At 54.2% G+C, this 16,140-nt stretch overlaps 2 protein-coding genes across 3 annotated transcripts in view; one reads left to right on the top strand and one right to left on the bottom strand.

The window, feature by feature from the left end:
* Window positions 1–16,140, top strand: part of TSC22D3 (TSC22 domain family member 3) — a 235,093-nt gene that overhangs the window by 127,886 nt on the left and 91,067 nt on the right. The gene's annotated exons all lie outside the window — the stretch shown is intronic.
* Window positions 1–16,140, bottom strand: part of MID2 (midline 2) — a 63,937-nt gene that overhangs the window by 10,187 nt on the left and 37,610 nt on the right. For both annotated transcript variants that reach the window (XM_062625838.1, XM_062625839.1), the window contains exons 3-4: window positions 4,068–4,163; window positions 265–372 (exon numbers count right to left, since the gene is read on the bottom strand). In XM_062625838.1, the coding sequence (XP_062481822.1) occupies window positions 265–372; window positions 4,068–4,163 (204 nt within the window). The remainder of the gene's footprint in view (window positions 1–264; window positions 373–4,067; window positions 4,164–16,140) is intronic.

Here is a 16,140-nt window from a genome sequence, read left to right as displayed (position 1 = left end):
TCTGGCGATGCCAAGCACATGCCTTGTCCTGGCAGGGGAACCCTGCGGACAGCAGGAGAGGACACCAGGACCCGCGCCCCATCTGCGGGGCAGGGAGATGAAGCTGTGCTCACACCAACAGCTGCCTAGAGCAGATCAGCTCCTCCATGCCAAGGCAATAAGCCACTGTCAGCCCCTCTGTGTGTGTGCTGCTGGGACATCCCAGCCCCATGGGCACAAGAGGGGACCCTGGAACCATGGTTCAAGCTCTCCAGCTCTCCTTACCTTCGTCTCCTTGATCTTGACAGCGATGACCTGCTTGCGCTGGCGGATGATCTCCATGAGCTCGTCACACTCCTCCATCAGCTTGGCCTCATGCATGGCTGTGTTAACCTGGCCAGGGCAGCAAAAGCACACGTGCTTTTAGGAGGGACATGCTCATCCCTGAGCCCAGGAGCGCCGCGGCTCCCCCAGCTCAGACCAGGGGACATGCAATAGGTATCCTCCATGCTCGCCTGCATCCAGCTGGAGGAAGGAAGAAGGCTGGAGAAGGGGGTGAGTCCCTCCTCGCTGCACACCCAGGGTCAGTGTTGGGTGGTGGGGCTGCACTGGGTGCTCATGGGGCACAGGCTCCTCCACAGGCACTGCCCCTGCCGGGGGCACTGGCTGCAGGAGCCAGGCTCAGCCCCAGTCATGGCTCCATTGCTTCCCAACAAAGCCTGTGCACCACCGGCCAGCACCAGAGGCTCAGGAATCTCCCTGTCTCCCTGCATGTTTTGGTGCGCTCAGCACAGCACAGGCAGAGGTTTCAGGCCTCTGCCTCCGGGACAGACCAGCATCCCTGGGGGGATACACTTGACAGAAGGGGCTCAAGCCCTGTCACTCAAACCCACCAGTGCACTAGAGGACAAGGACAGGCTGTCTTCATTGCATACCCTCGGAGCTGTGTGAAGCAGTGGGGAATCTGAAGGCAGCCCAGAGTTAAACACATTCTGTACAAGAGCTTTTTTTAAACCTGGCCAGCAGCTTATGCAACTCCGAAGTGGGAGACAGCCGATGGGCTGCGAGGACAGCTCCAGCAGGAAAACAGAGCAGGATCTGCCCCATCTGCTGTGGAGGGGGGACAAGATCAGGGGCTGGAGCCTGCAGCAATCTGTGCTGCCTTGCAACCCGGCTGTCACAGGGGATGCTGGCAGCACACTCGCCCCTGCGTGCAGCAGAGGTGGCATCACCAAACCCTCCCAGAGCACAGATCAGGGCTGTGTCTGCAGCCCCAGTGTTTGCTGTTGCCATTGGAAGGGAGACCTGGGTGCAAAGATCCCAGAGGAGAAGTGTCGGGGGGGGGGATCACTCACCAGGCTGAGACCCCAGGCCCCTGCTTCCATTAACCCCAAAGCTGAAAACCCACCCAGGGCCAGGGCTCTGCAGCTCAGCCACCACCCATGCTCTGGGAGGCTGATGGCAGATGGGGGCACAGAGCCCACCACAGCCCTTCCTCAGCTGCCTCCTCTCCACAAAGGAGCATCCGAGGCCACGGTCCCAGCCCCACAGTGCTGGCAGAGCGTGGAGCAGGGATTTCAGGCCAGCATGGCTCAGCCTAACACTGCCCAAAGCACTTTTCATTAGGATGAACCAGTTCCCATAGCAGGTAAATGCTGCATTTGAGGTGAATTCTCAGCAGGTGCTATGGCTGTAGGAAAGCCTCTTAGACAGAAAGAGTGGGGGAAAAAACATTTCACTCTTCTCAAAGCATGTGTGGGAATGTGCTAGGGACAATACACCCCTACAGCAAAAAGCAATGGTAAAACTCAAACCTGAAGACGGGCATTGCAGCTCGCGGAGGGCTGAGGAGCATTCCTGCAGCCTGAGGTGGGAGTCGGCACACATAAACCTCCTCCTCCTCACCCAGGCAGTGGGAACCCAGCTCCAAGATGGAGAAGGGAACCCCAGCCCACCCCAAAGCTATTCACAGGGTGCAGGGGACATGCACCAGGCCAGCCCCATGCAGCACAGTGTGAGGGCAGCAACTTCTACCCCCTTGACAGTACATCAGGGTGCCGAAGTAACCACCCTGGTGCTTTGGGCTCCTTGCAGGGCTGCTACCTGCTCTCTGTGGTCATCATTTCCATCACAGGATGTGCTCCCTTTGCCCTCTCTCCCCAGAAGCCCCATGCACCATCCCCAACGGGTCACTCCTCGCAGGCTCCATGTATGGGGACTCCCGTGACACCCTTCTCCAGGGGCTGGCCTCCCTCCTCTGCACCTCAGGGTGCCGGTGTCACAGTCCTCTGGACATCGTGTAGGACTTATACTGGACATGGGCAGGGTATTGGGATTGCACATGTCTGCTTATGCACAGCGTCCCCAGATAGCTCCAAAGCACAATCCCCGCGACACAGCCTCCAAGGGAAGTGTGGAGGGACAGAGATATTTTCTACTTCACACTTCAGTGTGCTCTCTGAAGGGCAGGGCTGCATATTTAGTAAGGCTGAGAAATGAATTTCAACCGTTATTTTAAGCAGAGTGACTGACAAAGCTGAAAACTCCAAAACTATGTAGGAAATGGCAGCCTGGGGGCCTGAAACTTCCAGAATTAGAAAGAAACACCAAATAGCTTTCCGTTCATCACAGGTTAGTCCAGAAGATGCTAGAGCTGGATCCAGAGGAGGAGGTTTGGAAGGACATCCACATGCATCCCTGCTCCAACCCCATTGGGGTCACAGAGTCAAAGCATGACCTTTAAGAGCAGTGAGGGCTGCTGATGGTCACCAGGGCTATGGAGGGACATTCTGGCTCCCTCTCTGCCTGCCGGACACCCACTTGCTCTCTATGTACCACAGTCCCCCTAGACCCGCTGGGAGGAGGCAGCCGATGCTTCGCCAGCAGTGCCGGGTCAGGAAGCTCTGCTTAATTTATCAACCAGAAAACACCAACAGCCCATTAAAACAACCCTGCTTGTGACAGCCTCTCTCGTGTTCCACTTCAGCAGAGCTGCAAATTAATTTGCCATTAATTGGTACATGCGCTTTGAAACAGCAGCGAGGTGTGAAGCATCTTCCTCCTCTTGAGTGCTTTCCAAGCAGAGCATCACTTCTGAACTCCCGGAGCTGGGGCCGCAGCCAAGACTCGGCATCAGGCTGTGGCACGATGCAAACAAGAGATGCCTGACTGCACACCAGGAACACAGAGCGCTTACAGATCAAGTGGTGAAAGCAGCAAGGTCAGCAGAGCCCCTCTCCTCAGCAGGATTACGGGTGATCTCCTCTCTTCTGCTAGTGCTTGCTGTAATCCCCTCTACAAAGCCTTCCTCCTCACTGCCTGTTTAAGCTTGAGCGTTGCTATTCTGCTGCAGAATGCTGGGCTCAGGCAGGAGAGATTGTAACCGCTGCCTGGCAGCAGGGAGGAGGCCGAGTGCACGTTTGGGAAGAGGATAGGAAGCAGGAATTCTGGCTGCTGCAAACAGGCAGAAAGTCTGGGACCAGCCTTGTCTTGCAAGGGGAAGCTGCGGGGGATGGAGACAATGTCCCTGCCTGAGCCAGGGCACTGGGGACAAGTCAGTCTGCCCACACTGCCACACGAGGAGCCTGACCCCGAACAGAGACTGAGTTAGAGACGAGGAAAACAGCTTTAACAGTGAGGTTCAGCGAGGAACAGTGCTGCACTGGCCCCACACCAGCCTGTGGGGAGGGTCTGGGGTGGGACAGCCCAGAAAGTACATGGGAGGTGTGTGAAAATTACAGCCACTGCCCCGTGATGCAGAAGTGGGGTTATAGCCTGGGAACAGCCAAACCCACCCTTTTCCCTCCCCTCAGAGCACTGGAAGTGAGCAGCCTGGGGGCTGGTGCCTCTTCCCAGTGGCTCCCAGTCACACCTCCCCCTCCTTCAGACCATGCAGACGCCTGGAAGCATCCCCACATCCTCCATCAGCCTCCTGTCGCACCTTGGCATCAGTGACGCTTCCCGCCATGCTCACCTCCATCCCCAGGGCACCCCTGAGAAAGGACGCAGGAGCAATGCCGCGTACCTGCCATTCCCGCTGGTGCAGCTTCCCCATCACACCCCCCCAGCCCCTGACCGCTCTCACCAACCTCCACTTGCTGGCAGATCTGTATGAGCTTGGCCATCTGGTTCTCCAGTTCGCTGTTGCGCTTCACCAGGTTGGTGAGATTCGTCTCCAGTGTTTGCTGCAAGAACCGGGAGAGGAGGAAGAGAAAAAGCAAAGAGGTCAGCAGAGACAGGACCCCCTGAGCAGTGCCCCAGCCACAACCATTTCCCGCTCCATGTGCCCCCTGAGGGAGCCACAACTGGAATAACTCTGGAACAACAGCTCGGGTGTCCTGGCAGCTCCTGGTGAGCTGTGCGAGCGTTCGGCACTGCGGTGGCCCTGGGGAGGTGACAGCGGGGTGTCTGCCCTTTGCTGCTCCTTTGGGGCTGTTGGAGGAGCCAGGGCTGTGCTCTTTCCTGCAGCAAAACCGAGCATCTCCTGTGCTCCCTGGAAAACTTTATGGCAAGCTAGAATAACACCAGGAGTATCTTCAGTATCTCAAAAATGTTCTTAAACCACTCACTTCTGCCGAACCCTCTGACAATGGGGGGAGACCAAACACGCTGCTCCCCAGGTTCCTGCCCGGGAGGAAGCCAGCACGGCTGTTTCCATCATCCACAGATCTCATCCTGCTTCCTTACTGTATTGCACATGGTAAGGAAGTGGGACAAGATCCTAATGAACCACGGGAGAGGCATCTCTCTCCTCTTCAAACCATCCCTGCCAGAGCGATGCAGGGATGGGCAGAGGGAGCAATGCAGCAGCTCTGGATGGGGCCAGGACAGCTCCCGCCAGACCTCACTTCAGGCTGCTGTACTCCTGGAGCAGAACAGGAGAAAGGGCCTGTTGGTGAGGCTGTTGGTATCTGCAGACGCGCAGTGGACCGGTGTTCTTCTGGATATCAATAATTTAAGTGACAACACATTTCCATTAAAATATATGGTTCCACTAAGAGGAAATGCCTTATAACAAGCACTCGGTACCTGTTGCAGCGCTTGTTGGGAAAATGATATCCTATTAATATTTTAAATGTCAGGGCTAGAAAAGTATCCCTGCGGTGCTTCCTTCATCTTTGGCTGGAAACTGCCGTGTGAGGCATTCACCACGGCTGCAGCAGACCCAGCACCACAGCTAATTTGGGGGCTAGTTAGCCAAGAGAACTTGGATCACAGTCCTGGAGCACGGGCAAAGCACTCATTCCTGAAAAACCACCGGCTCCCAAAATAGCCTGGGCTCGTTTGCAGCGCTGCAGATTGCAGCCAGCGGCGGGTGAGGCAGCATGCAGGAGCAGGCTGGAAAACGGAGTAAAACCCCAGGTGCCTTCATTAAGAGGAAGTGCTTTGCGAGACAGCGCGGTGTTGATAATGAAGCAGCAGCTGCTGGAGGCTCCTGCCACCCTCTCCCTACAGCTCAGTATCACCAAACACAGCCTGACGCAGGCCCCGAACACCTCACTTGCTGATCACCCCCTCAGCCCTCCCCACTGCACTGAAGGTGCAGCTCTGAAACAGCAGCAAATCTGCTTCCATGTTCCGGGACTGCTGTGCAGGGGGCATGAACTCGAGATGCGTGTTTTGAAGCGCACGAGCCCAGCACACACCTGCAGCATCCCACACCTGCCAGGGACAGCATCACTCCTCCCTGTCCTTCAGCACCCACAGGCTGCCCCTGAGCACCCATCCTCCAGCGAGTGGTGCTGAGGCAGGGGCTGATCCATGCTAGTGACATCTCCAGTACCAAACCCCTCCCTGCCTGCACCTCTGGCTGTGTGCCTCTGTGAACCTCTGTGCCACACATGAACACACAGATGGAACCATTTCCTTCGGTTTGATTTGCTAAAACAACTGAAATGCAACAGAAGCTTTGATTACAGCAGCTGGGTTTTCTGTAGGTACATATAAATTACCACAGTTATAGGGGTTGTTTCTTAATTGCATTATAACATGTTCATAATTTCCTCACACTCTGGCCTGAAGTACAGACAAGCCGACTGCTGTACCATTGGGAAGAGAAGAGAGAAAAAGAGAGGAAAAGGAAACTCCGCCGTGTCCTTGAGCAGAAGGCATTGGTGCTCAGTGAGATGAAGCGATGGAAACCCTTCACCACGGAAGGCAGGACCAGGGATGGAGACTGCATGGACACAAGAGTCCCCATGGGAAGCAGCTGAGCCCTGCCTAGGATGAGGTGCTTCCCATGCAGCGCCCAGCTCCCCCTTCAGGACCCATCCCTCCACAGCATCTCAGGCAGCTCAGGGGCTGCACCCCATTTACCTGCTGGGGACTGGATGCACAAAAAGTCAGGGCCCAGCTAAATGAGCACAGCACCGATGGGCAAGTGCTGAGCTTCATGTTCTATTTAGTCATGTGTATGAGGTGCCACCACTCGATTTTCCTTTTCCTCCAAATACCAAACAAGCAGCTGAACCAAAGGTAGATTTTCTGTCTGAAGCCAGCACCTCTCCTTCACCAGAGGGAACTCCCAGGAGTGGGACAGGAGAACCTGGAGTGCCCTGGGGAAAGCCTTGCCATGGGAGCACACAGGTTGTTGGTTGTGTGAGGACCTGCTGCTGCTGCTGCTGCTGCTCTGGGCTGATGCTCACACACCCTGACAGGTGAGAGGGCTTGGAAGGGTCTCGTGTGACTCTGCCCTGTTACACAACCAGCTTTCCACTTTCATCTTCATGTGAAGGCTGCCAAAACTGAGCATTTACTTTCCGTGATTTATTTAGGGCTTTTTCCACCGCCCTTGTTCATTTGTAACTGTTTTCAATAGCGGACGCGAGTCCCTGCCCAGCTCCCGCTGTGTACCACAAACACAAGCCACATGTGTGTCCATAACCCCGTGTACAGGCGCACATGCACACAAGTCAAACCAGCTGTGAAATGCAGAGCAGCAGGACAATGTGTCCCTGCGTGCCCACCGTCACACAGCAGCTCACCACAAGGAGCAGGGGAGGGAAGGGCAGCCACTGGCGGGATGGCGGAGGATGCACACCAAGCCTTAAGGGCAACAACACGAGACCCAGGGTGCCATCCCTCCTGTGCCAGCCGTGCTGCACACACCCCACCTTCCCCCAGAGGGGAGACCTTCCATCTGCTCCCCAGGCCACAGGGCATTGCCTGGGTACAGACGGACAGGACTGGGATGTCCCAGGATGCTCCTGCCCCGATCTCAAGCCCTTGTTCCTTTCAGAAAGGCTGCCAAGGGGCTTCTCTTACCAAGCTCCTCCTGAATGAGAACTGGGGGGCAGCCAGGCCACCCCTGTTCCCTGTCACTAGCCCGTGGCCATGAACGACAAGCCCTGAGTAACCCTCCCTGCAGCAACATGGGACTGAGAATGATTGTTCATCCTCCTCAGGAAATTCCTCTCCTTCCGCGGCTTCAGACAAGCTGGGGTTTTTGGCAGGAAGGGCTGAAGGAGGGAACCAAACCGGCATCGCTTGCAGGGAGTTCCAGCAGCCTGTTGGGTTTACACGTGACCAGGAGCCACCTGGAAAATCCTGTAGCAGAGTGAAGGGGCACTTGAAGAGGACACGTCACATCCTCGCTCAACACCCACTCCACACCTCCCAGGAAACCACATCCCGCGGCCACTGCGTTGCGGAGAAGCCGGGAAACAGGCACCTCTTCCAAGGCAAAATACCCCTGCTCCTGCTCATGCTTCCCAACCTCCTGGCAAACCCTCATGGTGCTTCTCCGTCTGGCTCCACTTCCCTCCCTCCCTTCCCCAGTGCTTCTCCGTGCTGGTGAGGCATGAGGCACCGACCATGGGCCCTCCCTGCTGACAGTGGAACACTGGTTCCCCAGGATCACAGCTCCCGGGGCAGGAAGCTGCTGGACAAGAGAGCTGAAACACTGACATGACCCCGGGTATTGCACCACAAAGGTCTGAAGGCTCCAAAACACCTCCTAGACCTTTCCCTGAGGTGCAGCAGCTTTGCCAGGGCCCTTCTCATTGCATCACTCCACCTACACACCTTCACAAAGCCCACCATGTTCCTCCTCAAGCAGCTCCTGCTGGAGCTTCGCTCCGTCCCCTTGGGGACACACCTGAGACACATCCTCAACCACGGCTGAGATTCCAACATCCACCAAGCCACATGGATGCCCCCAGAGTCAGACATCTCAAGGTACACCGGGTTTCTCAACTGAAAAAACAAGAGGGAAACCAGTCGTGGGTACCACTCGCTGCCAGTCAGCAGGAGCAGCCCTGGGCTGCACTCGCTTCCTCCCAGTACCTCGTTCCTTGTTCTCCAGAACCTGACAACATGTTTCTGCTCCTGCAGACAGGGAACCTGAGGAGAGGGGTGGAGAGCACACGCTGATTCTCCTGTAAATCAGAGCTGTCCCGCACACAGCTCAAAGGGGGAGGAAAATTAAACGCAGTAGTTTAATGCTGTCATTTCTCCAATGCTGCTGATTACTTGCAGACTCTGTCTGAAGCATCGTTTTGGCAGGTTTTGCTGTCTGGCTGCTCGCGTGCATCTCAAGGACCTACACCTCCCTTCTTTGCTCTTTGGGTCCCCACGCCATTCACAGAAACAGGGGCTCTGCTTCAGTAAACATTCCTTCAGGCAGAGATGCTGCAAAAGCCCCAGCACCTGCAAGTCCTTGGTATGAGTGGTGCTCCTTGCTGAAGTCAGCAGGGGAAGGGCTCGTTGGTGATGGATAACCTCTTGCTGCTGGAGCTTGTCCACACCACAGCATATCCCAGGGAGCGAGCTGTTCCCTGGCAAGCCGCATTGATCCATTCTCCTCGGTAAAATAAGAAGGATGGGAATGAGGCAGCTGACACCCCTCCCTGCCGCGGGGCAGTCGGCCCTTCTCCTAAGTCATCATACGGCGCAAGGGCTCCAGGTGTGAGACCGTAGTGCAGAGGGGAGAATCCACCAAAGCACAGCATGGGCAGCCTGTGCCTTGTGTGAGCCTTGTCCTGGAAGCTGGAGGAGAAACCAGGAGCTGCCCGCAGGCAGCTCAGCTTGCACACTCCATCTCTGAACGTCAGGATGGTCCATGGAATGCTACCATTCTGGAGGGCTGGCCACAGCCAAGACGGTTCCTTTCTGGCCACCCCAGCTCAGCACTGTGACAGTCCTCCAACACACTAACAGTTACAAATACACCAAGAAATTAGAACAGGTTATTGTTGATACCGAAAAGCTTTCATTTCCAAGTCAGCTACGACAAGAAAAACACCCAGGGACCAGGCTGGACACAGAGCCCGGGGCAGGACCAAAGCACTGTAGTGCCCATCACTTGGAGGATATCAGCGCTGCCAGCACAACCCGGCGGTCCACACCTCTCATCCCTATCCCCGGTGCCAGCTGCTTCCCTCAGCTTCCAGCCTAAACCACCTGAGCTGCAAAAGGCAGCTACCGAGGTGCTGCAGCACGTCCCCTAACAAACCCCCCCGCACAGACACAGACCAGACACACAGCTCATTGAGGTCCTTCGTAGTTTCATCCTTTCATCTTCCCAAAGCAGTTCCCCTCCTCCTGGATGGTGTCAGGGTTCCTGCAGCACTGTTGGAAAGCGTTTAAATATTTTATGAAGCTCATCCTGGCTGTGACAAGCCCGTTTTCATTCCTGAAGCCATCTAACCATTACCTGCTTGTTTGAGCTGCCCTACTTCAGCACTCTGAGTCTCCCCTCCCTGCTTCAGGCTGCCGGCTTCTCAGCTTAAAAGAATGTGATTTTCAGACATCTTATTAAACTTGCTACATTTGCTGTAAGAATTCCCAGACTATGATGAGTCCTGGGCTTATCTGTGTACCTTCCACTGCTTTTATTTATTCCTTTAACAAGACAGAGCAGGAGGAGCAGATCTCCCCTGCTCCAAGCAATGCCTTTGTCCAGGAATTTCCCTCTCGTGAGCAATTTCTGGTTCTTCCAAATCAGTTCCAGGTCTAGAGGTCATTTTCTGACGCGCTGCTCTAGGTACCTCCAGCAGCTCTGCTGTCCCCACGGGAATCAAGCATCACCCGCATCCCTGCATCCCTGAGCAGCCCCATCAGTCACAATAAGAAGCCATTAATAATGATTCTGTTTTATCAACAGGGGGTAACGGGTTAAACAGGGGGCGTTTAGATTGGATATAAGGAGGAAATTCTTTCCTTTTAGGGTGGTGAGGCACTGGAATGGGTTGCCCAGGGAGGTTGTGAATGCTCCATCCCTGGCAGTGTTCAAGACCAGGTTGGACGAGGCCTTGGGTGATATGGTTTAGTGTGAGGTGTCCCTGCCCATGGCAGGGGGGTTGGAACTTGATGATCTTAAGGTCTTTTCCAACCCTAACTATTCTTTGATTCTGTGATCCTGCCATGGTTACAAACCACCAAAACTGAGGAGACAGGACAAAACCAGAAAGACACTACAGATGCCAGCCTTCAGCCCTCATTCTTCGTCATTCAGTCCTTCTGGGTTCTGAGCTCCCTTTGAGGAGCTAAGCAAACTGTGCCTCAGATGCAGCTCTCTCTCCACTGATGAGAAGGGACATTGGGTGGATTGGCTCAGGTGCACCTCCAGCAGGTGCGACCCCAGGCTGGGAAGAGCAAACTAACCCAAAACTATCTAAAACTGTTTAAGGTCATTTAAAACAGTTTAAGGTCATTTCAAAGCTCTTCCTCCTTAACAAGTCACAGAAAAACACCCCTCAAAGGATGGGAACCTTCAAAACCAAGTGATTTACTACATGCCTTCTCCGTCCCAGCTCTCCCTGACCTCAAGGCGCTGACGCAGCCACAGCATGTGTCCATCTCCTTCCCTGAAAACCCACTTCATTCATCCAGAAAAGCAACAGCCTGATGACTTTCTGTGAACGCTCTTTGGAGGATGCAAGGAGCAAGCCCCTTTCACTTCTCATTGATGCTGCTGCAGGTCCCTGCACGGGGACGGAGGATTCGTGTGCTGGCAGCAGTGTGGGTTCCTTCCTGAGACACTCGGGGCTTTAAAGACTTCCAAGGAGAACCCACCTTGGTTGCAGGGAGAGACCCACCCAACACCCGGGTCAAGGTCAGGCAGAGTTATGGACACAACCCTTGGAAGGCAGAGACTCCAGCAGGCAAGTAACAAACCACAGCCTGGAATGTGGATTAACAACCTCGGGCATGAAGGAAGGTTTAGGAACCAGAACACAGTGAGCATCTGGACAAACCCTTCTGAATGCAAAGGAATAACCAGAGGACAAAGATAATGACAACGCAGCGCCATAACAATCATACCACAAGGAAATATGCCCTGCAAAGCTGAGCTACAGCTGAAGGAGGACTGTGAGACATGAAACAGGAGAGGGATTGCAGCTAGCAGTGTCCCACTACCATTGGCTTTGAAACCAAAAGTGAACAAAACTCCTTTCAAAGTATAAAAGAGGGAAATGGCAGCTTCACTCCCATAAATATGTATATCCTAGCGGAAGAACCGACTGGTGGAACAGAAGACATGTCCTTTGAAGGATTTTCAGGAGTACATGTTAGGCAAAGACGAAGAACAATGTACGAGTTGCCCTTGGAAGCTGTCCTGAAAAGGAAGGGAAGGTGAGAAGAGACCCATTCCAATGATCATGAGTCTGCATGGGTCCACTAATGGCACTGCAATTATGTTAACTGCTTGCTGCAGATAATGGTATGGCTGTGGAGAGCCCTTCAGAATACTCCTAGGGGTATGTGAGGCTCTCAGGCAGAGATGGGAATTCCAGGGAAAGAAGCCTGACAAATCCTGCTCTCAGGTGCAGGTGGAGCATTGCAATAGCAGGAGTCTGTCACTGATAACGTCTGGGATCAATTATTAAAGGAAGAAAAGGACAAACTAACCAAAAGAGCATCAATAAACAGATCCCTGAACCATCTGGGTTCTACCAGAGGGGCTGAGCATTTTGTGGGCCATTTCCTGAGCCCCTCTGGCTGAAGGCACCCGTCTCCCCTCAGTGCCCAGAGCTCTGATTCACAACCAAGAAAGCTTCATTAACCAGAGCTTTCTTGCATTTACCCTCCAGCAGCTGGAGAGTGCAGTGACATGGGAGGAAGCATTATCAAGATACTGATCTCATTTCCCAACTGGCTGACAAACAGTGCAGGCCTGAGATCCCTTCCTCAGTCGGGTTGCAGTAAGTCAGGTTATAAACCCACTGTGGACTGCATTAGCCCTTGTCAGCGTTTTAAACTCAACCAACAGCTGAAGGGACTGTGTGATGGATCCCAAGGAGCTACAGAATCACCCCTTAGGCCATTGGCAGCACACGGCTTGAGACCTGAAAGGTCTTTCAGGTTAATGGTATCAACCGAAGAGCTCAAGAGCCCAACCTGAGGCTGCATGGAGGGGACCTGGAATTTGACACTTCATTGACACATGTTTAAGTGCAACCTGGTATCTGCACTGAACAAATACTTGAGCTTTTGCTGCAGAAACAGATGAAATTCTCACTCCACAGAAAGTTAAGGGAAGTGCTTGGGAGAAATTCATGGAGATGAGACATTCCCTGGCAACATCAGGTTTCCATCCAGCAATATGGAAGATGCTTTGTGACCTTCACCAGACAAAAAACCCATTATCAAAATCCACCGATTATTTCATTCCACTCCTATCACACCTCCCAGACCAAAGCAGCAAAACTCAAGCAAACAGCAATGACGCTGCAGGAGGGTCCCTGTGCCCTTCCCTGCCTGCCTGCTCTGCACAGCAGTGTTTAGATTCAGCTGTTACGAAACTGACTGTGAAATGCATCAAATGCATTAGAAGGAGAATTCACGCCTAAACACCGGGGAGATATGTTCTGAATTACAAATACCAAATTAGCCTGAAAGCGAAGAGAAAGCTCCTGCATTTCCAATCACTGCAGAAAACATACTGAATTCTGCAGAGATCAGAAGAATCCAGCCTCAGAGGTCAATGACAAATGCCAGGAGAGAAATCAGTTCAAAGCGGCTTGACTCGTGTTACAACCACGACCCGGGGTTCAGTTTTACTGAGCCAAAACACTGCCAAACACGGTTTCAATCTGAAGTATTAATTGGCAATCAGATGCATCAATTCTGTCTGCAAATGGCTTATCCTCCAGCCTGGCTGTTGGTCCCACTGGGCACATGCATGTGCTCCCTCACCCTCCCTGCAGCGGGGGCTCTTATTGTCCTCACCAGCTCTTTTCTCTCCCTTATTTCTGCCGGTCCCTCTGGCCAGGAGCTGACACAGGCAGGTCTGACACGGGCAGAGCAGTGCTGGACACCCGATGGCCTGTGCTTGGGGGCAGAGGCTGCCTCTGGGAGGCAGTGGGATGAGGGGTTAGGAAGAGGACAGTGCCTGGTCCATGAACAAGGATGGGGAGAGCAGCAGGTCACCCCAAGGGGAAGAGCTCAGAGGGAAGCCCAAAGGGAGGAGATGCGGCTTGGCACATCCCAAGTCCCCAGAAACCTCTGCCCGCAGCTAAGCCTCATCCTAGACACTGCAGCTGGAGAAGGGTTATCATACAGCCATGGTGGGGCAGGAGCTGCCTGCTCTGGGGCTGTGACATCCATCTCCCATCCCACCTCTGGGACACATCCCACCAATGGGACTGGGCTCAGCACCCTCAGGCTTGGCAGACAGAAGCACCAGACCCAGCACGAGGCACAGCAGCATCACCAAAGCTGTGTCAATATTCACTCCCCAGCCCAGAGCTGCTCCTGCCCCTTCCTGCCACCTGCTCCCTCTCTCAGGGTCTCGTGCTGGAGACGGCTGCAAGTGACTGGTAATGAAATACAGAGCTCCTGTTTGGTGCCTTCCCTCTCCCAGCATGCCCTGAAAACCTCAGCTCCCAGTGCTGAGCATCAAACGAGATGATCAAACACTTCAGCAGCTGGGGTTTAATTCCCCATTGCTCCAGCTCCTGCGCACGCTCAGGAGCTTGTTTTCCTTCCCTCCATCTCTGCAGTAGAAGCAACGGGAGTTTGTGGCACAGGAGGAGCAGGCTGGGGCCTAAGCAGCAGCGTGAGGGGCTCGGAGATCAATCCTGTATGATCAATCCAGTTTAACACCTTCTCCAGAGCTGGATGGGTGAGCAGCATGGGCAGGCTGGCCCCATGCAGTGATGGATAGAGATGCTCATGGGCTCTGGCTCTCAGCTCATCATCCTGAGGAGGGTGTCTGCTTGCAGGGGAGTGAAGAAAACTCAAGGGTTCCCCAGGAGCCCTCCTGGCGTGTGGCTTCCCAAGAGGTGAAGCCACAGGAGACATGCACAAGGCAAGGGAAAGGATCAGCCAGCTTGCAGGGTCTTGCAATGAGCACTGCAGCAACCTCCTGGAAACAAACCTCGATGCTCAGACCACCGTTTTCATCCTGAAATGGATGTAGGGGCACCTCACTCCACAGTTAGATCTGCAAACCCCTGTTTTTGGCATTGGAAGAGGATGATGTTCAAACATGGCAGGGGTGAAACCCCCTGAGGGGAGGCACACAGGGAGCAAATGGGAACCTCACTGGCTTGAGGTCCACTTACTTTGTTCTCAGAGACAGGATTTTCCAAGGGCTCCCCACCTTCCGAGGGAGAGCCTGAGAGACAAGGGACCCCAAAATGAAGAGTTCACAGGGAAACAGCCCTGGGAAGGCTGCACCACTTCGTGTCATCGTTCTCAAGAGCTTGGCCTGGCGGGAGGGTGCCCGGTGGGTATTGCAGTGACTAGGAGCATCACATTATCTTCCACGGCACACAACAAATAACGCTAATGGTGGGGATAATGTCAAGCAGAATTACATTGGATTTTAAACAGCGCTGATAGGACATGTTAAGCAGACATGTAATTAGCACTGTGGTGCCTTGATAATATTAATAACGTAGCTAATTATACCGATATAAATAGCAAGATTAATTGTCACAAAACATCAGCATCAGGTTCTGAAAGACATCCCCAAACTTTGCCTCGTGCTCGGGCACCGGGGCTGTCACAGAGAGCAGCAGAACGTTTTGGAGGTCTCATCTACCCCACAATGAGGCGGCTCCTGCTCAGGATGGCAGCAGCTCCCCAGCAGCTCTCCTCCTCTCCTCTGCAGCTGTCACCTGCCTCCTGGCTGCTGCGTTAGGCCACACGGCTGCAGGAGTGCAGCTCCCACCACCAAGCTGCTCTGGATGGGGACCAGCCCCGTGTGATGCCTCTCCTCTTCCGCCTCTCCTCCCCGCTTCTTGCAGAAGAGCAGATTTGTATGGAAAGCCTCGGATGAGCTGGAGAGAAGGGGCACTGGTGTAAAGCCCATGGAGCTGCCGTCTAAAAAACATCCTCCTACATTCCCTTTGTGTGGGACTTGCCTGCACTGAACAAACTTTCCCACCTCTCTGGCAGCAGCACGTGAAAGCCTCGGGTTTCTTGGAAGCAGAGACAGAGCGCCAGCCAGCTGCCCCGGACGGGGCTTATCTTGGCTGATTTGTTGCTTATGTAAAGGCACGGTGAGACTGTGAAAACCAGAGCTGGAGATGCTGAGATAGAGGCACAGCAGTCAGTACAAACTGAGCCTCAGGCTAAATGAACAGACTTCAGCAGGGCTACACTGCAAGAAGAATTTAACCTGTTCTGCAGATGTGAGCACCAGAGTCCCATCCCTTCTCCCTTTTCTGCTGTTTTGCTACCGTAAAAGCAAGCAAAATGCCTAAACCCACCAAAAAGTCACCAAAACCATCACTAAGCAATAGGACAGACGGCACTTTTGGGGTTCCTTCTGCAGCCAGGATCTTAGTGCTGACTGGGAATCCCCTTTTCCATGCAGTCTTTGGGCTGCCACAGTGGACGGCACTGGAGATGCTCAGGGGACAACGCTGCATTGCGAAGCTGGTGCACCCCTGGGCAACGCCACGAGCGCCACCCCAGGCTGCAGAACACCTCCCCTTCCGCTTACCCACAGGTCTCGGCACCGGCCCCACACAAGCTCTGATGTCTGACATCAACAGGCGCCAGGGAAAGAATCCGGGCAGGTTTTCCTTCCTGCAGAAACCAGCCCTGGCCCTGGCAAGTCGCCCCCCCGAGCTTGTGCTGCCCGAGGGATGGGGACACGGATGCCCCAGAGCACCTGAAACCAGCGCATTGATCAGGCTGCATATGGAGACCATGCACCCATCCTTGTCTTCAGCCAGCCCCGTGGATCTCCCCACAGATCTCAGGCTG

This window comes from Pezoporus occidentalis, unplaced genomic scaffold (genome assembly GCF_034315485.1).
Source record: "Pezoporus occidentalis ecotype Australia unplaced genomic scaffold, CSIRO_AGI_Poc_V1 ctg283, whole genome shotgun sequence".
NCBI lineage: Eukaryota > Metazoa > Chordata > Aves > Psittaciformes > Psittacidae > Pezoporus > Pezoporus occidentalis.
Note: the sequence above shows the minus strand (reverse complement) of the source record. Positions and strands in the feature narration are given on the sequence as shown.